This window comes from Pezoporus flaviventris, unplaced genomic scaffold (genome assembly GCF_033815535.1).
Source record: "Pezoporus flaviventris isolate CSIRO_AGI_PZ_B2104156 unplaced genomic scaffold, CSIRO_AGI_Pfla_v1 ptg000090l, whole genome shotgun sequence".
Lineage (NCBI taxonomy): Eukaryota > Metazoa > Chordata > Aves > Psittaciformes > Psittacidae > Pezoporus > Pezoporus flaviventris.
In genome coordinates, this window is record NW_026892638.1 from 857,239 (window position 1) to 870,841 (window position 13,603).

Here is a 13,603-nt window from a genome sequence, read left to right on the forward strand (position 1 = left end):
TTTGTTTTCTTTAATCATTCTGAAATTCTTTCTGGCGAGACTATCAAACAGTCTAGAGTTAGTAGGTATATCAGTGGCTTAGGACAGCTATAATCATAGAAACAACTCAGTTGGAAAAGACCTTTAAGATCATCAAAGTCCAACCTCTACCCCAGGAGTGCCAAGACCACCACTAAACCATGTCACTGAGGGCCTCATCTACACAGTTTTTGAACACTTCCAGGGACGGTGGCTCCACCACTTCCCTGGGCTGCCTGTTCCTATGTCTGAGCACCCTCTCTGTGAAGAAATTCTTCCTAATATCCAGTCTAAACCTCCTGTGGTGCAGCTTGAGGCTGTTACCTCTTGTCCTGTCACTTGTTACTTGAGAGAAGAGACTGACCCACATCTCACTCCATCTTCTTTTCAGGTAGTTGTAGAGAGCAGTATGGTTTCCCCTGAGCCTTCTCTTCTATAGACTAAACAAACCCAGTTCCCTCAGCAGTTCCTCATCACACTTGTGCTCCAGACCCTTCACCACCTTTATTGCTCTCTCTGAACCTGCTCCAGTGACTGAATATCACTGTAGTTAGGGACCCAGAACTGAACACAGTATTTGAGGTGCAGCCTTACCTGTGCCCAGTACAGGGGGGTGATCACTTCCCTGTCCCTGCTGGACACATTATTTCTGATACAGGCCAGGATGCCATTGGCCTGGTTGGCTGCCAGTTTTTAATTCAGAGAAGTACATGCCTTTCCAGGCCATGACCAGCCAGTTTCTCCAGGAGTATGCTGTGGGAGATAGTTACAATTGCATTATAAGGTTCAGATAGACAATGTCCACAGCCTTTCATCAACCAGGTGGGTCACCTTGTCATATAGAATGAGATCAGATTGTTCGAGCCCTTCATGAACCCATGCTGACTGGTCCTGATATCTCTTTTTTTCCCCGCACTTGCTGTGTGATCTCATTCAGGATGATCTGCTCCATGACTTTCCCAAGCACTGAGATCATGCTGACAGGCCTGTAGTTTCTGGGGTCAAGATGTCCACTACCTCACAAAGTAGCATGTAACAAAAAAATACCCTGGCATCCTTGTCAGTGTGCTAGTGATCCTTGTCTGTTCTGAGTGAACACATTTAAGAGCTCAGTTCCTGAGAAGCAAACACATGTATTTTGAAGTCTTAAAAAATAACGGTTATTTAGCAATGTGGACTTTTCACAGGCTTCAGAACTGACCGTGATGTTTACTATTTGAATGGCAAGCAAAGCAGTTTAATCTGGATTATTTACAAATTCATTAATGCTGCTGACATTGAGTATTACCAGAATCGTAAATCATGAAAGCTTCAATTTAGTAAATATTTTAAAAATTAGCTTTACATAGGCTTTAATTCAACTGATTTCTGATTCTGTGAATTCAACTGAGTTATTATTCGATTAGAATAATGTTTCATGTTGCTGTTTGGCAGTGGTGGGGGCTTAGTGCAAAGTTTGGTGTGAATTTATGACTTACTATCCGGTCTTTTCTAATTGTTTATGTGGGCATTTTAGTCCTAAAGCATACTGCTTATGTTTTTTCCAAAGTGAATACAAAGGCATTAAAGTGAACTGCACCACAGTTGGGAAGCTAATGCAAATACTGTAAGTGCACAGTCTTATTCCATGTTAATATTCCTATTTAGTTAGTGTGTTGTGTTAAACTACATGTTTTCTATCTAATGCAGAAATACACAAGATGAACAGGATAAATTAAAAAAATAATAATTAAAAAAGGTTTTAGATAACTGTATTAATAACTCCTAAGAAATTTTAGAAACAAATTAGTCCTTTGCAGAGATTGAGATGCCAAACAAGGGCCATAGAGTATTGAAGCTTGCTTTGATTCAAGCTACTAGCTTTTTATGTGCGTAAATAATGAACTCTGGTTTGAAAGAAAAGATTTGAAACAGTGCTGGGTGTGGCATTTATTTTTTTGAAGGGTTTGGAAACCTATTTATGAGCATCTGTACATGTAGTTTATTTGTCGTAGACTGCAGTGTTAGAGAAGAGCAATGGCCTGAGTCCTGTAACCCAAGCTTTTTGAGGAAAACTGTACCTTAGAAAGGCAAACACAGGAAGCTAAAGTTGAACTTAAAAGAAAACCCGAAACCACCTATCTTACCTACTTTTCTAATAAAATTGAAATAAATCCTAAACTGTACTTATAATAGTCTATCTAGTATTAGTGGTCACTAAGTTGTGTTGCACAGCATCCCGCTTCTAATTCATTCATAATTTAGTAAACAATGATAGCAACATGATATTACACTATACCACCACAAGCTACCACTGGAAAATTCTGTGTCAGATTGACTGTCTGGTCAACTAGGTCTCTACGCCATACTCTCTTGAACACAAATATTTATTCTGGCATTTAAAAGCGACTTCTCACTTGGCTTGTATTTGACCTTGTGTGTTCATAGTGGTTCACAGGAAGTTGAAAATCTCTTCTGCTTTGTCTTCATTATCATTTTTATTATTGTCCTAATTGTTACAGATCACCTGGGTGGCCTTCTGTGTCAGTAATTCATTTTTAGATTATGGATATTGATTTGTCTTCATTTTGACAGTGTAAGATACAGTGGGGTACCCTTTGACCTGTTGTCTGAGTAGTATGAGGGTAGGAAAAAGGAAGGTGTCCAAGCACTAGCTAATCCAGCTAGCTGTGCAGACCTAAGCCCAGGTTTAGCCATAACAATGAAATTTCAAGTTTGTATCTTTTTTAATAGTGTCTATAATTTTAATTATTTATTTAATAATGAAATTTTGTTTTGAAGATTTGCTCTCTCAGGGGAAAGGGGATATCTAGATAAACAGTATAAGGAATGCTGTTACTGTCATTAAACTTCTTCCTCAGCCTTGGATATTTAGCTTCAGGAAGTCCCTCTCTGTTTCACTATCATAGTGGATACAATCCTTCAGAGGATTGTGTAGTTCTGCATAATTTTGGATAGCCTGGTTCAGGAAGAACAGACAGGAGTAGAAAGTTGGGGTCTTGTCACATGCGTTTCTCCTCTTTGCAAGCAGTGATTTGCAAATTATCCATATTTTATGGACAATATTGGATAATAGTATGCATATTTTGTGTCTTTAAATGCTGAGATATATTTCAAGGTCAGAGCTACCCTGTTTTGGGCTCCAAGTAGCTCTTTGGGCATAACTAGGAAAGGTAGATTTTTATAGTAATCTTTAATAACACGTGTCTCAATGTTTTCCTGTAGTTTCAGTTTTTTTCCCCCACAAAGAAGTGTCTCAAACTCACCATAAGCTGCAGAAAAAGCTCACCATGAAGAAGTTCACATTGACTTTATTTGCTTATTGATGGTACCTGTGTGGAAACTGTTACAAGCTGATTAATACTTCCCATTTTACAGCTGGGGTGAAGAGATGGTTGAGCATGTATACTTTTTCTTTCTTTCCCCACAGAATATATTTTCTGTACAAATAAGTAGGAAAGTCACTTTAAAAGCACTACTAAGCAGGAAAATGTTCCCATGGAAAGGATTTTATCTTACTGAAAAAGACTTTTCTATCTGAAAAAAAAAAGAAAAGAAGTCCGAATATTGAAAAATGCATTATCCACTTCTTTCTCTTTAGGAAACAGTCCCATTAAATGCCTTAACCTCTGATGATTTCATGGGCTTAAGTTTAGTAAGAATCCATACCCATCTTGGATTACAGGGACAGTAGGTGATTTACAGAGATGTGATTCTTTGAAGCAATCGTTAAAGATGAGGCCTAGAATTTAATAGGTTCATGATATCTCGTAGTGATAGACTTGATAAAAATGAGGAGTCAGAGAAGGACCCAACCTAGTCATGCTATATAAGGAAAAAGCTGTCTTAACAATTATAAATTTGGAGAGTCAGCAGAGAGCTGTGTGTATTTGTATCTATGTGTTATCCAGTCAGTTAACCTGTGTATAGTTCAAAGCTAGCCGCAGCTCACATCCTGTTGTTTATGCAGCCAGAGAGGAAATATGGGGTGAATATATATATTTTTATAAATATATATAATGTGAAAAGCAGGAGAAGAGTAGAAAAGGATAAAAAAATGTGGATGACAAGAGTTGGGGAATGTAGTGTTCTGCAGATTGATGTCTTAGCTGACATTAATTTTGCTGCTCACAGATACCATGCTTTCATAAATTGTGGCTGAAACTTCCAGCATTTATTTTCATATTTCGGTGCCTGTAAGCTAGTTGGATTTCTAAGTTGAAATGTTGCCTTGGGTATGTGTTCAGTGTGTCTTGCTGAAAATTTTGTGTTGTCTGAGCAATAAGCATTACTTTCTTTTGTAATTAAAGATGTTTGCCAACTTTTTGCTTAGAAAAAAAAAATCTCTCCTGATAAACATAGTAATTGATAGTAACTATTTTAAAGCTACTCAGATAACGATCCTCTTCTGCTTTGATTTTGCTCTGTAAGCCACGTAGGAAATCTTGCCTCTTGAGAGTAGTGCTTGCTGTATTCATGAGCTTGTACCCATAGAACCAGAAGAGCCTGAGATGAATGTTTCCTTTGATCCCGTGAACTGACTGCAGGGCTGGAAGCCTAGTAGCAGAATGAGGGTTAGAACTGATTGCTTGTTTAGTAGATACTCTCCTTGTATGTAACATCTTCATCTAAAAAAGAGACTTTGCTTGGCAGATCTACACATGTTACTAGCTAAGCTGATATATATGCTCTGTATTTGTAGAAGTAGATTAAAGCATACAGTTTTACCAGGATTGTTTCAGTATTTTCCCTCAGATTGTTAATAGGCCAGTTATGTTTTCTGCCCTTTAGCCTCTTTTTGGCAAAGTAGGCCTGACCAAATACACAAACTGACATTTGCTGTGACAGTCTGGTACTAGCATGATAAATATATCACAAATATGTTTTTTACCTCAAAGATGGTAACAGCCATTCATCTTTAGTCTTTATTCCTACAAATAAGATACACCAGAATAAGAAGTACTTTTGCAGGGAAAAATGAAATTCTCCTTACTTTTTATAAAATCAGTTCTCTGCTTTGGACAGGCAATAAAAAGAAGTTAGTGTTAAAAAAAAGTAGTGTTCAGAAAATGTATTTTGTCTTCCTGGCTTCTAAATCTGAAAGCCTGAAATCTTTTGATAAACGTGTCACAGGATAAGTTGATAGCAAGAAAGATTGCTTATATGTTTGTGTACATATAAAATTGACCTTTGTGATGCAGCTTGACATCTAAACACTAAAAGCAGTCATTTGTTTTGACAGCAGAATTAATTGAGGCTAAAATATCGAAATTCCACTTGTATCAAGCTGTTCATTAGGAGTTGCTGTCTGGCTTTAGCGCTGTCAGAAAAATAACCTATTCTGCTATGATTAAATAGCAGAATGATGGTCGGTCCACTGAATTTGAGAGAGAGGTTGAATAAACTTTCTACTGCGGAAACAATTCAGAAGTGACACGCTGCAAGGGGGGTCAGAATGTGCATTGATATCCAGCTGAGCTGTCAGCTGGCACTGAGCCAGGCACGCAAAGCTTTACCATTTGAACCAGCATGTGAAGCATATGCGGTTAAAAAAAATTGTCCTCCTTTCATGCATGATTTACTCTGAGACAAACTTTTGTTTTTATCAAAACCAAGAATATGTTTTGTTATCATATTTGTGACTACAAGTACAGATTTACAGAGTCCTTTTTGAAAGCTTTTGCTTGGAACAGATATGTTAATGTTTCCAGTTACTTGGGAATTAAGTGTAGCTAATAAAAATTTATGTTTGGGAGGGATAAAGTTTCTTTCTGTCATGCATATTCCCCTTAAACTAGAAAGGAGACAGTCTGCAAAAGCAGATGCATTCTTAGTTGATTTGTTGACTTCTTGATTTGTTTACCTTTTTAGCTCTGCAGGACTTTCCAATTAATTGACACACTTACTGGGGACTCTTTTACAGCTTGTGATATATTATTATGTTGTTTTCCTTCCTAGTAATAGTAGTTGGCTTTTGTATTTGCCTCGTTTGTTTAAGAATACAAACAGAAAAATTCTGGTCCCCCTCCAGCACACACACACACACACACACACACACATTGAGGAAAGTGTGAATTATTTTATTATTTTTACCTTAGCAAAAGTTTCTCCCAACGTCTTCCTCACAGAGATTTTGTGTAAGAGATACACAGATAGCTTAGAAAACGTAGCTCTAGGATTTTGTGGAGGTAGGTTTTATAACTCTTTTCAAGGCTGTTGACAACATGCTTAACTGTCTTCAAGATAATTAGTGTCACTGTAGATGAATTAAGTAGCAGGTGTAAGATTGCCATTTATAAACTCTTTTTCTGTAGTTGCTTTGTGTATGCTCTGAAAATGCTGTTCCGATAGATGTGAGCCAAATATGTAGTGGATACTACTATAGCAGTAGATAAATATGTAGTAACATAATTTACAGTGTAATTACATTTTCTTCATTTCATATTTCATCTTTAGAGAAGATCAGTATCTCCTTAGCCATCCACTTTACCTCTTAGTGTATGAAAGCCCACATATTCACATGCATCTTGTATCAAGCAAAACAGTACTTGAGTTTTCCGAACAGCCTGGGAGGTGCATCCCAAGCTGCAGACTTGCTGGTGCTTAATTTATGCCTGTGCCACTTATTGTAAGTTATTAAATTAATTAAAATATTTCCATTTATTCAAATTATTTGAATAACTTGGCTTTTCTGTTCTAGCAAACCAAAACTTTCTCATTTTCAAGAGTAAGAACTTACCTGTTCTTGATTTATTTGCTTAAGTCTCATGTCAAATACCAGATACCTGCTTGCATGTGTCTGTAAAACCACCATCCATTTGCTTTTCTTCATGTTCGTATCTGTCCTGACTGGTAGAATTCTGTGAGCTGCAGCAGCTTGCCTTGGAAAATGCTTTAGGATGATGCTTGGTGGGAATGTTTACATACAATTAGAGGAGCTTACCGATTTTTGCAGAATGCTAAGTTCTCATTATGTATGTATCCTTAAGTGACTGAAACACCACTTGATATTCATATCTTTTTCTGCTATAAAGGCTAACTTCTATAAAGGTCATTTCATTTATGCACTGTATTATTTTTGTCTGTTCTGTGTGTGTACAGTAACAAATACTTTCAAGTCAATGTATGGCTATTTGTGATGCCTAAGCCACAGTTACCATTCTGTGGATCAATGTAGTAATAGGCAGACAAGACTGTAAAAATGCTATCTTGAGCCTGAAGCTATCCGTGCTTAAACCAACAGAACACTAATTCAGAGAGTTTCGCAAGGGTTGAACTAGATCTCAGCTATAGCTTTTCACTTACTCTGGCAGGTGTCTTAAAATGCCTTTTTTTTTTTCTTATATGATGCTGCTTTAGTTCTAATATTTTATTTTGTATCCATATGAATGCTTGAGAATAGGCTTCCTTCTTGGTTCGCATTGTTGTCTTGTCATAAGAGCAAAGGAAACCTTGATGCTTTGACTGTAATACTGCAGACTATCATTATGATCATCATTACTGCAGTATGGCAACATCTAGATGGTCCTTTTCAGTGCTTTGGGCTACCATTTGGCGGGGCTCTGGAGACTGCTTCAAGGATTACTTCCGTCCCCAACATTCACAACATTTCTTAAATGTGAAACAGCTGCTTTTCTCACCTTGGATGTTGCAACAAACAGTGAATCTGTGTGTACTTGCTTCAGAAATTTTGGCCATGATAATCTTCCAGATTTTGAGCTGAAATCCTTGTTGGTATTAAGCCTTTGTCTATAATTCAATTATTGGGCACAAGTCTGTTAGAAAAAACTTTCCTGCCTTGCACAGGCCTGTTTAAAAAGCTTTTCTGTCTCATAGAGAAGAGGTAATGCATTCACCTTAAAATCTTTGTGTAGCTATTACAAAAGTGATACCCGAACATGAACATGAGTTAGTATTCTTTGACTGCATGTCTATATTAATACCTGCCTGGCAGTCTCCATTAACACCAACACACTGGGAGTTTGGGAATTGGAAAGATAGCTGTTAATGGTAGTTCAGAGAAGAAACATTTTGAGGATTTTTTTGCAGTGATAGTGCGGATGCTTTTGTTTCCATATACAGAAATACAACGGACAATGCAGGGGAACTAGTTCAGAAAGCATCCAAATTCCATATAGATGCTGTGCTTCCACAGCAGTATGTGGTCACAGTACACACTTCTGGCTTGAATAGAGTAGTATTACCTCTTGGGCACAGACATCTGCCCACAGGAGACTCCAGCTGTTACGTAGGCTACCAAAAGCTCGTCACAGCTATCCTATTTTCTAAATTGGTTCACCACACAATGCCACAAAAAATGTCTATTTCTGTAATGTTATTTTTATTTTAAAATACTACTCCCCAGGCAAAACATGGTATTCTTTAGAGCAAGCATGTAGAGAACATATGTCACAAAACAAAAGTGTAAGAAAATTAAAAACTGCTACAAATGTCAATGTACTTCCACTCAAAAAGGCAAAATGTATGAATTTGCCTTTGCTGCAAGCAAATAATGCAACATGTGTTATATTGGTGGGGGTGAGTTATGTGCAAATTTTACAAAACCAGCAAACATCTTCAGGCTTTGGAGGAAAATGCTGAACTTGATTTTTTTTTTCTTTTTTTTTTTAATGTTTCCAGATTCATTAGGGACAGCCACTGGTGTCTTGAACTTCTGAGATTCCAAACGGTGAAGGGCCTTATAGAAATATGAGCTAAGTTAGGAAAAAACAAGATAGGATCAAGTGATGCTTTTAAACTACAACAGATTCGCAAAATTTATTGTAAGAAAATGCTGTTTTCATGATTGTAGTTTATCTTTCTTGCTGTAAAGCAGCTAATAGATGTTGGGGGAGAAAAAGGTGTATTGTGGGAGGAGAAAGTACTCCAATGATAACTGCTCTTTTTGGTGAAGGATAAAATAAGCTACTAGGTATCATTAAGAAGAAAGTGTATTTAACATTTCCAAGTCAACTTCATATACCTTAGTGAAAAGTGGAACCTGGCTTACTGAAATTTTTGCATGGCTTCCACCACATTACTATCTCAGGTAATTCTTGAGTAACTGAGATTTTTCAGATTGCATTTTATAGTCTTCCCTATGAAAAAGAATAGATTGTTGCCACAGTGAAGTAAACCCTTTTGGAGGCAAACAAGCCTTTGTTAAACCTAATTGATAATGCTAATCTGATCTTCATGTCTCTGTATCTCTTTCCTAAGCATGAATGTTTGTATCTTCAAATAGAAAGCTTACCAAGCTGTTTAAAAAAAAAAAAAAAAGGACCTTCAAAGACAAGTTAGAGTGTTAGAGAAACTTGGATGTGGTGTTAAAATCTCTGCTTTCTGATTGTGTTAGACTTGAAAGTTGAAGATACTGATCTGAAATGAGGAGGAATATTTATTTTAATCATTAATATAAAAGTTTTAAAAGTCTGAGGATCAGTCTTAGTAGCTGGAAAGGGTAAAAAACCCATTGTATTCTGCAAAAGCTTGAGTGTTGTTTTTCTCTAAAAATATGTTTAAGTCTCTTGTTTATAATTTTTTCCTCCTGTTTTTGTTTTGGAGATGACTACTTGTGGTTGGTTTGGCTTTTGTGTTTTTTTCTTGCCCAAATGGGAATATGTATAGAAGCAAGAAACAGAAGTAGTTGAATCCTCAGCAAAGTGATGAAAAATGTATTGTCCTGAAGTGTAGTGATGAAGAGGTAATGGATTTGTTCTTCAGCTTCTGTGTTTTATGGTGATTTTCTTGCTCAATGTATTTTGAACAATAGACTTTAAATTCCTAAAACATTGAGGAAATCAGTGTGGGGATATAGACATACACAGTTCTCTAAATCCATTTTTCTGGATTCTTTGTGCTGGTTTGTGTTTCGTGAGTTAGCAAAATTTGCTGATCTTTTTTGGACCATCCTGACTTTATTTTACTGTGAATTTAGTGGAGAGCAAAGAAGAAAGGATTTTAAGACCAGCTTAAAACACCCATGTATTGACAGTATTTAGTAGCGTGCGTAACTTGTTAGGAATTTGTATTTCGTCTTTTTATAGTGAATAATTAGACTTGGTTTTGGAAAGCAGTTTTTACTAGCAGGTGTGTTTGGGTGCATGAATGAAAGCAATTTCTGCATTTGAGGTTTGCACAATTGCTTTGCTTCCAGTTTATTTTAATTGAAGTTTTCAAGATTTTAAACTCTCACCTGAAGTAGCTGCATAAGGGGCGGAAGGACAGATTTTGGCTGCCTTGGAGTATTTTTTTTCCCGCTATCTGTAATGTGCTTATATATAACTCCCTAAAAATGATTATGGAAACCATGCTAAGACACATGAAAAACAATGAGGTGGCTGATGGCAGCCAGCATGGCTTCACTAAGGGCAAACCATGCCTGATGAATTTGGTGGCCTTCGATGATGGGGCTACAGAATCGATGGACAGGGGCAGAGCAGTTGACATCATTACCTGGCCTTGTGCAAAGCCTTTGACACTGTCCCACACAACATTCTTGTCTCTAAATTGGAGAGACATCAATTTGATGGATGGACCACTCAGTGGATAAAGAATTGGCTGGATGGCCACACGCAAAGAGTCGTAGTCAATGGCTCAGTGTCCAACTGGAGATCAGTAACGAGTGGTGTCTCTTAGGGCTCAGTGTTGGGGTCGACCCTGTTCAGCATCTTCATTGGTGACATTGACGGTGGGATTGATGTGCCCTCAGCAAGTTTGCTGATGACACCAAGCTGTGTGATTTGGTTGATACGCTGGAGGGAAAGAATGCCATCCAGAGGGACCTTGACATGCTTGTGAGGTGGGCTGATGCCAACCTTATGAAGTTTAACCATGCCAAGTGCAAGGTCCTACACCTGGGTCAGAGCAATCCCAGGCACAGCTGCAGGTTGGGCAGAAGTGATTCAGAGCAGCCCTGCGGAGAAGAACTTGGGGTGTCAGTCAATGAGAAACTTAACATGAGCCAATTTCAGTGTGCGCTCGCAGCCAAGAAAACCAACCATATCCTGGGCTGCATCAAAAGGAGCATGACCAGCAGGTCAAAGGAGGTGATCCTGCCCTTCTACTCTGCTCTCATGACACCCCACTTGGAGTGCCATGTATAGAGTTCTGGTGTCCTTAATGTAACGACATGGAGCAAGTCCAGAGGAGCGCCGTGAGGATGATCAGGGGTCTGGAGCACCTTCCGTATGAAGACAGGCTGAGGAAGTTGGGGCTGTTCAGCCTGGAGAAGAGATGCTGTGTGGAGACCTTCCAGTATCTGAAGGGGGCCTATAGGGATGCTGGAGAGGGACTCTTCATTAGGGACTATAGCAACAGGACAAGGGGTAATGGGTTTACATTTAAACAGGGGAAGTTTAGGTGAGATACAAGGAAGAAGTTCTTTTCTGTGAGACTGGTGAAACACTGGAACAGGTTGCCCAAAGTGGTAAATGCCCCACCCCTGGCAGTGTTCAAGGCCAGATTGGACAGAGCCTTGGGTGACATGGACTAGTGTGAGGTGTCCCTGCCGATGGCAGGGGGGTTGGAGCTAGATGATCTTCAGGTCCTTTCCGATGCTAAGCATTCCATGAATCTATGAGTAATAAGTGCTGTGTCACAGTGGTGGCATGCTAAACTTTGGTTTTTGTTCTGTGGATACTGTTGCAAGCAAACAGGGCAAAATGGTTATTCTTTTAGTGTGGGCTGAAGTAATGGCACCTGCATGCATGTGCTCTCAGTTTTCTTTGTATTTGCACAAGTGCTGGTCTGATTCTGCCATTGCCTGAACAAGGTTGTACAGAAAATAATTGTTTTCTGCAAGTTTGCTCCTTAAAATGGCTCATAATGGCTTAAACAAATTCTAGGCCTGGGCAGATTGAAGAAAGATTAGAACTTCACTTTGCAATGACCATTGACTGTCATCTTCTGTAAACTGTAGTGGGAAGCTGTAATAATGCATTTATTTAGATACAGTACTTAACTATTGTTCTCTGTTTGTTTGTTCTGTTTAGTCTTAATGATTTCTTAAGATTTTTTTCTTTTAACCTTCATATTGCTGTGTTAAAGATTCTGCATGCCACTTTTAAATGGCTCTGAAGAAGAAACAGAAGAACTGACAATAAAGTTAGCGAAAGTGCGGATCTGAAAGTTAGGGCCATAGCTGTGCTTTTTTCCTTTTTTATTTTTTCTTTATATAGCTCTTGTTCATAAAAAGATAAGTTGAAAGCTTTAATTTAAAGATACTATACAATGTTTGCAATTTTGAATGAGGACACCAATTAGGTGTTTCGTGTGGTTACAGTAACATAGGTAACTGAGTAGTATTTGGACAGTGTGCACTAGTACTTTGTTTTTTCAGTATGAAAGAATGAAAATATTTAATGATTTGTTGTACATGTATGATTTTGCAATCTGTTTTACCATTGGCAGGGTTAATTGTGCCGTTCAGATACCACCTAAAGATTTATAATTACGTTATCTAGTATTTTCAAGAAATATTGATAGCTTATCTTCATTGTAATTTCTTTAAGGCCCTATTGAATTTGAAGAATGTGACACATCCAGTGCTGTTGAAGGTGAGTTGTTGTAGCATAGTTATTTATGTAAGAATGCTGTGGGTAAGGACCTAAAACTGTGGAATGAGGGGCATTGAGTGTTTTTTAAAGTAGAACTTTAAAGTACTCCAGTAGACTAAAAAAGCAGTTTTCCTTTTGAGAAACTTCAACAAAAATAAGACTTTATGCTCAATAAGCCTAATGGAAAAGGTCAGGAAATTTCAATGTTTCTTACAGAATATACTTTGGCTAGGACCCTGTCTTTGCAGAGGTTTGGATTTGATTCACTTACGACTGTACTGTAACTTAATTTACAAGTGTCTAAACATGGCCTAGTCTCTTTCCATTGTTACCATGTTTTTATACCAAGTTTAATGCAGTGTTATGGTCACAGAGCCTTTCTTTCCTGGCATAGCTTATTTTGCTTAGGGATTGTTTTAAGTGGTTAAGAACTGCTCTATATGCATAAGCTATGTATTTACTTTTAGGACAGAGGAGCTGACAATATAGCTATAGCAGCCGACAACTGTTGTCAACATTGCATCTTAGACGTAAAATTTTCTTTGACTGAAGCAGAGAGGATCCATTTTCAGAAACTATTTTTGTACTCCATTTGTCATTGTTTTGGGCTACATAAGTCCCAGAAAGAAAATAAATCCCAGACTAGCATTTAAAAATAATTTTAGAATATTATTTAGACAATATAATATATGGATGAGTTTAAAAATACCTGTTTTGAAAAGTTTTCAGTTATTTAATATGTAAGAGTGTGCTGCATAATGTATTTCTGTAAAGGGGAATATAATTATTTTTATTTTTTAATGATGTGCTTGAATTGTCAACTTCAGGTTGTTAAATTTTTGAAACCAAATTATTTCCACTATTTTGCTTGAAAGCATGCTGTCAGGAGTATCATGCATCAAAATGAAATTGTAGACTAGTTGGATCAGTCACTTGCACTTAGTCATTTTAGTCTGGCAGTCTACTTTGCTTCAGCAAAAAGATAGGGATAGAAGCAGACGTGAGTGCAACTCTGATACAATCGTTAA

The 13,603-nt window shown here is 37.6% G+C and overlaps 1 protein-coding gene across 1 annotated transcript in view; it reads left to right on the top strand.

Annotated features, from left to right (window-relative positions):
• The window catches only part of FCHO2 (FCH and mu domain containing endocytic adaptor 2), an 85,571-nt gene that overhangs the window by 31,060 nt on the left and 40,908 nt on the right, over nucleotides 1-13,603 (top strand). Inside the window, exon 9 of the mRNA XM_061475866.1 lies at nucleotides 12,531-12,575. Within this exon, the coding sequence (XP_061331850.1) occupies nucleotides 12,531-12,575 (45 nt within the window). The remainder of the gene's footprint in view (nucleotides 1-12,530; nucleotides 12,576-13,603) is intronic.